Here is a 13,225-nt window from a genome sequence, read left to right on the forward strand (position 1 = left end):
TTTAAAGCTATTCAACTTCAAGATAATTATCCACAGAAGAGTCCAATATGAATTTCAGGATGGAAACAAAACCATTTGAATATATATATTAGAGCTGCAAACATAGTTTGAATATCACAGCTATCATGTATCATGTAGGAAGTTTGAGAAACAAGGTCCCTACAGAATTTGAGAAAAGCCCACTTATCTGGCAACATGTCCGAAAAACTCTTGAACCTTAATTAGTTTTGTTTAAGCTCCTAATTAGTCTACTCTTGAACCTTAATCTGTGATTAGGCTTGTCTAAACTTTTACAAACAGGAACATGTAGCAACCTGATCACAGCTCAAAAAAATGCAAGTCTCGTTCAGACCGACCCCACAAGTTTGAAGTTTCTAATTTCTGCCACTCGTGCGGTCAACACCTAGGAATCAGAAAAAGAAAAATTGTTTACAATAGCTATAGCTGTGGTCGTTGAAATTTATGTTGAAAGAAATGCGTTAAAGGATGTCACCATAAAATATGGCAAAGCAGCTGTTAAGTGCTCTAATTTATTAGTAAAAGGACTTTATGAAGGAAATAATTAGTTTTTTATTATTATTATTGTAGTCAATTTGTCGAAGAAAGATTTAGGACTGGGACAATCATGAAATCCATGGATATGCCTTTGTCACCTTTAAAGTCATATTCGTCAAACTGTCAAGGAAATCTATCATGCTGACCATTCTTTTGAAAGTTTTGATGCTTTAAAATTAATGCTTGTACACCATTAATTTGTATTACTATAGAATTCGGGTGGGATTTTGGTCTTGAGAATTTTTTTTTTAATTCATCGTTAGAGAAAAAGATAGTTTTTTTATGTGAAAATTGATTTAAAGAGATCATTACTATTAAATTTTCTGAAAAACCGGTCCTTTTTTGATAATCTAATACGATGTTTAGTATATTGTTGGATGGCCCATGTAACAGGTTTTCATTCTCAGACATTTCTCTTTTCCAGCAAAGGGTGTTTGTTGCACATGAGTCATGAACACTTTGTAATCTCAATGGGAGCAACATACTTTACTCCATGTTCCCTTACAAATAACATATTACCAAATTCCAGAATAAAAACCATATACAATAATCATGGCACATAGTTGGAAAATACAAGCAGTCACCAAAGGATGTATGAAAGACAGCCACAGCTTGGATTTCTTGTAACAAAAAAACGATGGTAGATGCATGTTCATATTTGTTCTGATTGTCAAGTTGATCATTGGGTTTGTCGTCCCCATATCAATAATTAATGCCAGAGGAAAAAGAAAAGAAAAAACCAGAGAGCAGTCATTGCATTCATCCTGTTTTTAGCTTTGAATTAAGCCTGTAACTAAAGAAATGTTTGCTAAGAAGGCCTGTAGAGTTTGGCCCAAGATCATTGATCAGCAAGTGCAATGATGATTGGTAAAACTTGAAAACCCCCACACCCTCATCTCCTTTTTCTTGATTAATTCTTAATGTGAATCCATTCTTCTATCTCTGCATGCCTAAGACGCTAGCTCATAAGCTTTCGATCGAATGGCAATGAACCAGCCACGGTACGTGTTGGGATTAAGTTTTAACCTTCAGGAAAAACTAAAAACTATAGTAAAATTGGGGCAGTTAATTTGCTACGATGTTATTCTATTATTAAGCCAGGATGATTAGGAGGCCACCTGCTCTCATTTTCATTTTATTTTCTTTTTTTAAAAAAAAATCTTCAAAAAACCAACAACTGAGTGCCAAAAACTTCCACAGTCAAGCTGCTTCAAGAAAAAAAATCTAAAACAAACAGATTTCTTGTTCATGTGTCTAAACATATGGAAACAAAAACATAAATTATACCAGATTTCCCCTAAACTTCTCTTTGTTGTTTTTTCCTCCTAGGGCAAGGGAGGAGTTGTTCGTCCTGATCACGACCTAAGCCTATTTCTATACGGTAGATAACTAATTCTGAAGAATAGTTTAATTATTCAAGTTTTGGATCATTTCTATTCTAATAGTTATGAGTTCGTTCAAGTTTCTTTAGGATTACTGAATACTTATACTATCATTAATTTTAAAATTTATAAAATTAATCGAATATATAAGCTATTTAATTAAAAACAAAATTGGTAGAGAACTGGGTTGGATTATTTTGAGTCAGAGTGGTTAAGGGCGAGGAGAATTCACGAGGAGAAAGTGGGGCTCAAAGGCACTTATTTGTAATTTCATGTGAACCTCTTTGTATGGACCATTTTTCTCAGCACATTAATTGTCCTCCGCATCGCTTTAGCAAAAAACAAGACTACTAATTTTGAGAATCTTAAAGCATTAAGATTCTTTAAATATAATATTAGAATTAATAATGTATTTTTAAATCAATTTTTATATTCCGTTTTTAACCAGCAACTCATATGAGCTCGATTTTTTTTAACTCTTTTTTTTTATTATTTTTGTAATATTTTGGTTCCATACTTTATTTTATTGGAATTGGAAAATGGATAAAACATGATGAAATAGATCCATAATAGATTAATTATTTTCTTAATTTTGCTCCTAACAAAGATAATTTTAAAGATTTTTTTTTCGTATTCTTTACCGAGGAACAAATAACATTAAAATTGTTTTCAGATGCTAAAACATCTGATTAAAAGTAAAATCTTAAGCAGTAAACGCCAAGCGGCAAAGGAACCTTATTTATATGTATATATAAAAATAAAAATAAAAATAAAAATGGAGATGAATTACCATAGTCAATTCATTAGCATGTCCTTTCTTTCACTTTTCGTCAGACTCTGGCACGAGCATCCATAAATGTTCTTCCTTCTCGAAGAGAGAGGACGAGAAGAGGACCATCCGCGGGATGCCACGTGTAATGACGTGATTTATTCCCTGCTCGTCCAAGTCATCGAGAGGTGATTGACTGACTGGCAGACTTTCCTGTCTCATTGTCCTTAAAAATTGACAAAATTTATATTCATGGCAGGAATTGATTTCTTGAAGAAAAATTTATTCGGGGCAAAAACCTCGAATGTCTTATCCAAGTGTTTGCTATGGTTTATTGTGCGGACATTCTACGAAGAAGATAAAATTTTTAATATCCAATATGTAAAAAGTACTTATTAACTTGTAGTTTAAAAATGATTTTTAAAAATAAATGGTATTTCTTCTCCGACATAATAACGAATTTTCCAAATGATGCGACAGTATTTCACAATATAATAAGTAAATATATTTAACAATTCAAAATGTTATGGATTGAAATATATTACTGTCTTTTTCTCAATGTAAGAAACCGGGACCGCATCATTCACTGGCATCATCATGAAATAATTAGTGATAAAACGCATAAAACAAAACAAAACAAAACAAAAGGAGAAGAAGAGCTTAGGTCTGCCAGCCCAACTGAGTCCCACAAGACTAGGTAAGGTCACAAGACTCACAACCCAATCGAGTCCACCACACTTGATTTGGTCGAGAATCAACTGAGCTTCTTCATTTCTTTTTTTTTCTTCTCAAAGCTGGTTTAGAACTCAATCAAATCAAACTCCACCCCTTCTCCTCTCATTTCTATCACTTTTTTTAGCTTGATATATAATCTCATTTATTATTTATAAATAGTGTTTGCTATGAAAAATTCATTCAGAATAAATTTTGACTCCCCAAACTCGGTTAGACCGAGCTCCACTCTCTCTTTTTTTTCTCTCTCTTTCCTTGGTTTGGTCTAATCAAGCTACCTTATTTTACCTTTCACAAGCAATACTATTTGTATAGTGTTATTCATACTATTTATAAATAGTATGTTTTCTCACATATTTCACAAAATATTTTGCCATCTATATATAGATGGGTACCAACTCAAATCGATTTTAAATGATAAATATTTTTTTGTCTATTCAAGTTTGGATATGATATGAATATTGTCCTGCCTAACCCAAACCCTACCTCACCCAGCCCAGACTTAAATTACATAAATAACCTTAACATGTCAAAATTTTACATTTATATCAAGTATATATAAATATAAAATTTGTTTTATTTTCTATAGTACACATCATTTCATCTTTAGCCTCCTCTAGCCTTTTATTTTTGTTCTTTTCTTTCTTGTTTTTACAAATCAAACCATTAAAAAAAGGCTGATGATGATGCTTCAGAATCCAAAATACTAGGAAACTTGTGTTTCATAGTGTTTGTATTATGGATGATCATGTATTCACGCCGGTCTTCTTTTCTCCTTGACTGAGTGTTTAAAGGGTTGATGACAAATGGTTGATATCTTGTAAAACAACCTCTTTTGATAGATTGAGAGACCCTCCAATAATTAAATCACTGACTTTTATTACGATGATTCATGGTAAATAAGCATTAAATTCTAAGAACAAAAATGTTTGTTCTTAGTTTATGCATGATAAATATTGAGAGTATGTTATAAGATAATAAAGATTGTGAACCATTTACCTATGTTATTACGAGTGTATTTATAACATTTATACCTTGAACTTTCTTTCTCTTATTCGAGAGGTCATAAATCTTTTTTTCTTTACATCAAAATAAGGAGGGAGACTATTATATTGACAGATCCACAGATGCTTGGGTCTGGCTTGTAACTGAGCTCAAGAGAGTTAAGTTTGAGTTTGACATCCCATCAGACTCTCTTTCCACGAATCTTGACTCTTGTTAGGTCTTCTTCTTCTTGGTCCCTTTAGTCATGGCCTTAATAAAAAAAAAAAAATTAGTATGAAATAGAGTGATCCAGCACTGGGTATGTTCATTTAGCCTTTCCAAAAGAAAATCATTGTTGGTTTGCTTGAACTATAATTTTAATAGCTTGTTTACTGTTGAGAAGGGCTAGTTGGTTGATTTTTGTTACTCTTTGCTGTGTAATTGTCGCAGAACTTGAAAAGCATATTCTTGATATCCATGCCCTCGCCTATGTTATGGCAGAAAGGATCAAGAGGGAAAAAAATCTGCAATTGCTTTTCACTGCTAGAATAGGCTTTGATCATATAGATTTGAACGCAGCAACAACTGGTTGGGTTTCTGTTCGAGAAACCAATCAAAGATTCAAGCTGTTGAATACCCACTGACTATTCATGGAAACTCGAAATCTAATTGCGTCAGTTTTAATCTATACCCAATCAAATTCAGGTAAAAATTTTAAGTTCGAGTTCAGGTATAAATATCACTTGCTGCCATCCGTAGGGATCTCTTCGTGTGGATCCTGAGATCCATGGCTCTCGCTTGAGATATTAGCCGCTCAGGGCCAGAAATATTGGCACCATTTTGTATATATATATGCCCTTTAAGGAGGTAGTCATGATCATAAGCTATATATTATGATATTTTTTACGGTACAAGAAATTGACGTGCAATTATGCTTGCTTGTCACAGTACAATTGTTACAAATTAAATATTATATTTTTCATCCTCTCACGTATATAAAGGGACACTAATCAACAGCTTCTATTCTACATCAGTGTTTAGAATATTTTCATGAGCACGAACTTAGAAAAATATGATAGTTTCCAGGAGTAAATGAATAGTGTAGTGTGTAGCATTAAAAAAGAATTTATGTTCTTTTCAAGCTCTAAAAATTATAATTCTAAATTATAGAAAAAAAACTAGAGTTTTTCAAATTTTAAGATTACAGTCACTGGACTCAAAAAAACACTATAAACGGAAAAGTTTTGAATAAATTTGTGAATAATCAATTTTTTAATGTCTTGATTTGATATAAAAAAATATCGAACAAGTTTAAATAGGAGCTAAATAAAACATAACTTTAATAAAATTTTGAAAATTAATTAAAAAATAAACCTGAAACAATTAAAAAAACATGTCTTTTAAGAGCATGTTTGGAAACACGGGTCAACCTGTGTTTTTTAAAAATTCAAATTTTTTTTAAATTTTTTTATATAGTTTTGGATATTTTAATATGCTAATTTTAAAAATTATTTTTAAAAATTAAAAAAAAATATTATTTTAATATATTTTAATATAAAAAACATTTCAGAAAATAACTGGAAGTATTCTCTTATTAATGTTATTAATCCGCGCAACACTTGTTTAGTAAATTTCAGTACAATTTTTTATCGATACATGTACCGTGTAATTAGCTAGACTCATTTAAACACTGAATGAGATGCTGTTTAATATTATTGTAATATTTATTTTTTAAAGTATTTTTTAAATCTACATATTAAAATAATTTAGAAACACAATAAAAAATTTAAAATTTTATAAAATATAATTTGTACGCAAAGACAAACGCTTCCCCAGGTATTACACGCCATGGATGAATTCAATCGTTCATCATTTTCACAGTGGAGCTTGAACTGAGGCAAGAAGAAAAAAAGAAGTGCACACACCTGCTACAGTGCTAGTAGATATGTCTTTACACGCAAACAGTAGCCATTTACACTCTGCAGATCTCTCCTAGCACTATTGCAGTCACTCTTAGCTCTCGCTTGAGTGCTCTGCCTACACTCAAAGATGATAAGGTGAGAGGGAACAGAGCTCTAAAAGCTGGGGAGGGGGGAGTCCATGTGTCTTTCACGACTTACCATCTCCATCTCTGATAAAATCATGGAAGTGACTGTAGAGAAAATAATAATTTGATGGGAAAGGAGGATAGGATGTTTGTCCCACGTGGGGTCTCGCACGTGGCCACAGCTGCGGCGGTTGGATGTTGATGCACTGTCCCTCACCGCATGTATGTTTGCTTCACGCAATCTTGCTCCCCCTCTGCTTCCTCTGTAGTTGCCGTGGCTTTAAAGTTTTAATTAGCAAGTACATTCTCTTGCTAAAATTTAATCCCTCCACGTTTTTTAATTATGATTAGCTATGTGTTTTTTTTATATTTCCATCATTTTTCAACCAACTATATTAAATCTTTCTCAATTGTTATGAAAATCTTCATTTATTTTTCCTAGATTTTAATTAGTATTGAAAAAAAGAAAGAAGGAAATAAAGGGCATTTTTTATTTAATTTAAATTTAAAATAATAAGGTATGCGTGTTAACTCATTTGGATTTAAGTTAAAATAATTAATATCAAGGAGTTAAAAAGTAAAACTGTTTTTCTTATGAAAAAACAATATTCAACTAACCAGTCAATTCACATTATTGACCCATCACCAAAGTTTCAATTTTTTTTTAATAATTAACAAAAACAAAGTAGTAAAAACTAAACAGACCTTTCTATGGTCTCTAAAGGAGTAAATAAATACGCATCCATGCCTTCGTTTTATTTCTCTCCCTCTTTATCTTCTATCTAGCTAGTTAGACCCCACAAAGAGTGAAACTGAAACCCCAAGGAAGTGGATTATTTCTGCAGAGAGAAGATGATGAGTGCTGGTGCAAATAATGGGAGTGGGCCTTGTGGTGCCTGCAAGTTCCTCAGGAAAAAGTGTGTAAAAGGGTGCATTTTTGCACCGTACTTTGATCCTGATCAAGGGACAGCTCACTTTGCAGCAGTGCACAAGGTCTTTGGTGCTAGCAATGCTTCTAAGCTGCTCTTGCGCATACCTGCTCACAAGCGTCTTGATGCTGTTGTTACTCTTTGTTATGAGGCCTTGGCTAGGGTTAGAGACCCTGTTTATGGTTGTGTGGGTCACATTTTCACTCTCCAACAACAGGTAAATATTTTTTCTTGATGATAATTGGCCAAAAACCTTTCAATTAGTATTTGAAGGCTAAGTTTGGTCAGGGTTTTCATGTTTAGCTTTCTTCCTCATTTATCCCCTTCTAAACGTGCACAGAACGGTGGTGGAAGAACAAAATTGTGAGTGATTAACATATATATATATATATATATAGCTCCCATATTGTTTAGATTAATTGTAGCTTATTAGTACTAAATAACCTCTGCCTTTGCTATCCATTGGATGTTTAAGCGTACTCATCTATTGACATGATTAATTTGGGGTCGACAACATCGTGCCGCTTACAAATGGTTTGTGTTTTATGCTTCAAAGTTATGATTAACTGCAAGGGATTTTGTGTTAGAACTTTCCCTTGCTTTCTTTCTCCTCTAAATTACCTTCAAAAGACCTTCATATGATAAATTTTCTTTGGAGAGACTTCGTTAAATATGATAGTGTAAGTTTTGCTTTTGGCCCCTTTAGTTCATTTGTAGAGAATTTTCTGTTTTTGTAGTCCTTGAAAATTGAAATAGAGCTGTACATATATGGATAAATCAGAAACTAGATCGCCATCAAGTAATTATGCTAGAAGGAATTCTCAACATGGGTCAAACTGTTCGTCAGGCTTTGTCTTGTTAATGGCAGCATAACGATTCGATCGTCTTGAAGACTAGAACCGTAGAGGTAAATCTAGCCGGTCAAGGGTTTGCACGTTACTATTTGCCAGTTTCACTAGTTCGTCAAGTCATTGGTTTGGCATATTTATACGTGAATTTGAACAATTATTGCTAACGTGAACCTTCTGTAGGGTTTCTTGTTATCTAGTCCCAAACTGCTCTGACATGAAGTTAAGTTTTCTTGTGGATTCTACTTAGGGTTCACTAACTTCTCTTTGGTTTCTTCCAAACATTACTTCTCACTTGGTTTCTCGATGTAATGAATTGAGTGAAACTCTTGCGCATTTTTTGAGTGAATATTTATTAGTGTTTTGGGGTGTAACAAAATTAATCATGGTTTTTCAACAAAATTGCGTGAAATTTAAGCTAACTTGAGCTGTGAATTAATGGTAAAACTTCGAGAGAGAATTGACTGAAGGGGGATCTTGTTGCTTGCCGGAGTACAAAGCAAACTTCAGCAAGCTCGAGAAATATTTAAGTGTTTGTGGTTTTGACTTTGATGTATAGTCCTAAATAATTGTTACTCGTAGTCTGCCACATATTGAAGTCGAAGTCTTGATGCATTTATTATGATCAACAAATTAAGGAGGGTTAATGTCTCCCTGTAAGAAGCTATAATAGTAGTGGGACCTAGACCCATGTGTTGGTTCTAAGGTGGTAAATCTACTGGCTAGAGCCCAAAAGTCTTGCATTCACACGGGAAGACAATTTATTTATATACCCCGGATCATTTTATCATGATCAAACCTTTGTTGGTGGGTTTTGTTAGGGTTTCTCATTTTGAATAGTTTGTTGAAAAATCCGTGTATGATAGCGCACAGTCGTTCATGGAGCGCCTATGATTTCTACATTTAGGCTCGTTGGGCAGATAACCACTTAATTATTGGGTGCTTGCTTTATTGGATTAGGTAAAATGCCATTGCTTTGTTAGCATTGACTACTTCAAGCACCTCGAGAGAGAGTCCGAGAGTCCAATGTATATGGAAAATATAATTAATACCAACAGAATGTGCTCTTGGTAGTTTGGATTATTTTTCTCGTTTACACTGTTCAGGAATTTTTGCGAGGAGAGAAAAGGAGGTGAAAAGCTTCAAATTTTGTGAGATATAATTAGCTAGTGTATTTAGAAGTATCCCTAGCTCTTTTGAAATTGATTTTTAATTGCTTGATAAAAAGAAAAACCCTATATCTGGCTGTCATCATAGTAGCAGCTGATCTTCGAATTCTTAACTTTTAAATTCTTTTTTCCTTGTCCGGTTTCTACGTTCGATGTATGTTTGCAGCAGCTCCAAGAGCACCTTGTGTTCTTCACCTACCATCCAAAAAAAGAAGAGCTATAAAACAGGCGATATCTTTTTGTTCCTGGATTGCAAGTTCAAACTTGGATGCTACTTGTAAGGATTCTGATGAGAATTTATCTTGTCACCACAGGTATTGAATTTGCAAGCAGAGTTGGCCTTCATTCAAGCCCACCTTTCAACATTGCAGCGCCTCCCTCAACCTCAGCCACCATCTCAGTGTGCTCAAAGCCCCTCTCAAACAACTCTTGATTCATCCTCAGAAGTACCATCGTTCACAAAGCTAGCTTCAAGCTCTAACATATCAACGCATTTTGATCAGTTACAAGTGCAACAAACATCAACAGAAATGACAGGTTTCTATAATCCATAGGAGTAGGAAGTTAATAGTGAAGAGCTGACTCGGGAGTTTGTGTCTATATGCTTGCCACGAGTTAGATTTAAGCCTCCAAACTCTCCTTGGAATTTTTAGGATACAATCGGCTTTGGCTTCTGTTGCCATTCTAGTGTTGTTAGCTCCGTTTGTATGGGTCACAATCTAACGAAAATCGTAATATTTCATTTCTCTACCTTTAATGCTTCTTTCACTTCAGTAAGCCCATGATCTAGTTTTAGGGAGAATTCCACTTGTTAAAATTGGTGTAAGAGCACATCAATCCAATATCAGGCCCAGTTACATGGACGTATGAGCAAGTCCACGTGATCGCAGTGCCTGGAGCATGAGCATCCATCAAATAATTGGCAACAATAAGCGAGCAGGCGGCGAAGGGGGATTTTGAATTGTTTTTCTTCCAACATTTGACAACAAATTTAAGTAATTCCCTGAAGAAGGAATTTCCAGCATTGTTGTCAGCCAATCACATATAGATCGAAGCTTGATTATGAAGTACGATTGGCAAGTTGATTTTTCATAAATATTGTCTGAAGCATATTCAATACAAAGCCACATGGCGTTCAATATAACTTGCAGGAACAAGGAGCAAATATGTGAGGGAACTTGATTCTAGTTCCCAGCCACGCTTTCACAAGCTTGTAGTTAAGAAAAGAAAACATAGTCAAATGACATCTAGTTGTAGCTCGCAATCTACCGTGACTATAATTTTAAACCCCAAAGACTAGCGTGATCAAGCTCCAAATAATCTTGGATGCCTTGGTATACACAAAATCCTAGATCCAACACTTGGGATAGGGGGGAGATGATAATGAGAAAAGGACATTACACGAGTATAAAAAAGGGAGATTCATTTTAGATATTTGAGCTGGACCTCTAAGATAAGGATAGAGAACGGAAACAGAAAATAAGGCGGGAGCCAAAGTTAAGGAAGAAGTAAAGCATAATAGCACAACATTAGTTGATTCAAGTGTTCCGATAGTACTCATCTTTTCTTTAGGGGGGCAAAAAACGCAAATTTTTTTCTCCTAGGATTTGGATCCTACTCAAAGGTTTTTCCTACTGTATGCCTTCATGGTTTCCAAGCAATACAGATAGCCAGGATTTTGATCTTCAAAGCAAAACCTTCATGGTTTCCAAGGTGCTTCCAAATGGACTTTTGTCTGGCCTAGCCAGAACAGATAGTATAAGGTTGTGCATCAGCAATGAAACAAAACAAAAATTTGTTTTAAAAAATGAAGATTAAATAAGTTTATTCAAAGGACAAAGGAGGCACTATAGAGTTAAAAAGCCAATAGAATATGATGAATAATGAACTATGGAGTCAGTATGTGATATGTGTATCTCTTAAGAATGTCTTGATTTGTGAGTGTAGGGACCGGGGCTAGCATGAAATGGAAAATAGAGGAGAAGTAACATTTTGACTATGGAACCAGATTTATGTCAAAAAGCATAAATAGAACAATGGCTTGTCTACCAAAAGACTATAAATTTCTTAACCTAGCTCAAAGCCTTAAGGTGCCTTTCAGCTTGCCATAAGAATGGTGGCATTTCTTATGGCAAAGAATTTCCAGAAGTAACAATGGCAAAGGAGGGTTTCTAGATAAACACGTCACGACTATTTATTTCAGAAAGCCATGAGCAATAAATAAATTGTTAAGAAATTCGTGTGCATGACAGCAAATCCTTTAAATCAATGTGTACAGCCACCTCCACTCTTTCAGCAAAATTTTGATGACATTTTTTACCATGAATATGATGCTGATCAAATTTAGAATCAATTGTTAAAGAACATACCAGCTGCTTTAGTAGCAAGGATATGCCAAGAAAGAAGCCTTCCTGGTGCTGGGCATGTAAGCCAGACCTGGATACATGTGATACAAAATTAAAATTCAGTATTTGGGAGCCTTCAAGATTTAATAATGGAATAACCAGTTCCCCAGGGATTAATAGAATCCAACAAAACAGGTTTTATGAGCTCACCTCCATAAGCTGTTCATATAGCCATTGTGATTCCTAGGCTGAAATTCTTCATAGGAAAAATGAGAGCAAGCTCAGGTCATTGCTCCTCATTCATAAGCAGATCAATGCAGTACTGAAGATTGAAACACTTCTGCAAATAGTTGTCACGATGATCTGAACCTTTAGATAAAACCTTATAAGAAAAACTGCACAGGAAAAGAACACCTACAAGAACAACTTATCAGTGATCTGAATAATGAACACACCATGTTCCTATTTTAACATCATCAATGCAAGATTTAGCTAAAAAATCCCACTTTCTTTTTTATTGAACAGGCTAAAAAGTTTCAAGACAAAATGATACTGAATGATTTCCAGATCCAGAACCAATAAAAGATAAAAGCATAAGAAAAAGAATCTAAGATACATGCTGTTTGTAAATTGAATTGAATTTGATGTTGCCAAAACAGCAGTAGAGAGCCTCAGTCTGCATGCACAAATACATAGCTCATGCTAATATTTCAGCTCTTTGAACCTCCGAGTGCAAATTATAGATTGTGGCATAGACTGTTGAAAGTCTCAGTGCACATGTGCGCAAAACTATTCCAGAAAACATTGTCCACAATTGAAAAATTCTTCAATTTGATAAAATGTTGTATCATGTATAGAGAACAAAATTTCATTGTCTGATCAGAAACTTTTAAATAGGAACCTCAAAGAGCCAACTCACAATAAATGCTGAAAGAAATCACACTAACACTATCCTGGGATTAAAGAAAAAGAACAGCACCCATTTTTAAGAGAACACAGTTATTAATTGTGGAAGAGTGAGAGATGTATCCTTGACTCCTGCTCTCTGGTTAATAATGTGGTAAAAGGAACTAACACCACCAAGATTTAAAAATTTCCAAAGGTTGGACAAATCAACTAAGATTTGTTTTTATTTTTTTTTCTTTCAGTTAAAAGGACAAATAAGCAGATGAAGAAGGAAAGAAAGATACCCTCCAAAAAGCAAACCGCAAATATACATCGTGTAAGTGATGCAAGAAGCCTGTACATCGAATTTCCATACAAATAAGCTAGGGGGCACCACTTTTTACTAAACACACAAAAGGAATCCACTACAAGTTCATTGACAACTTCATACAATAGAGGGTCCAGCAAGAAACCACTTGGCCATGACCATATTAGATTTAGTAGACTTTCTATGCACATGATATATGATTGAATTTCACTGTTAAAGGCATATGGATTAAGTTCACCTTTTCACTTAATA

The 13,225-nt window shown here is 34.3% G+C and overlaps 1 protein-coding gene and 1 long non-coding RNA gene across 2 annotated transcripts; one reads left to right on the forward strand and one right to left on the reverse strand.

Moving 5' to 3' along the window:
- Positions 1 to 7,222: 7,222 nt before the first annotated feature.
- Positions 7,223 to 10,172, forward strand: LOC133682446 (LOB domain-containing protein 19). The gene is made up of 2 exons (XM_062105794.1): positions 7,223 to 7,615; positions 9,730 to 10,172. The coding sequence occupies exons 1-2, from the start codon at positions 7,322 to 7,324 to the stop codon at positions 9,967 to 9,969; spliced, it is 534 nt and encodes a 177-aa protein (XP_061961778.1). The 5' UTR covers positions 7,223 to 7,321; the 3' UTR covers positions 9,970 to 10,172.
- On the reverse strand, positions 9,870 to 12,052 carry LOC133682447 (uncharacterized). The gene is made up of 2 exons (XR_009836689.1): positions 11,971 to 12,052; positions 9,870 to 11,851 (listed from the first exon to the last, which is right to left on the reverse strand). It is a non-coding gene; the product is annotated as an uncharacterized LOC133682447 (long non-coding RNA).
- Between the last annotated feature and the right edge of the window lie 1,173 nt (positions 12,053 to 13,225).

Source organism: Populus nigra, chromosome 2 (assembly GCF_951802175.1).
Source record: "Populus nigra chromosome 2, ddPopNigr1.1, whole genome shotgun sequence".
Taxonomy (NCBI): Eukaryota; Viridiplantae; Streptophyta; class Magnoliopsida; order Malpighiales; family Salicaceae; genus Populus; species Populus nigra.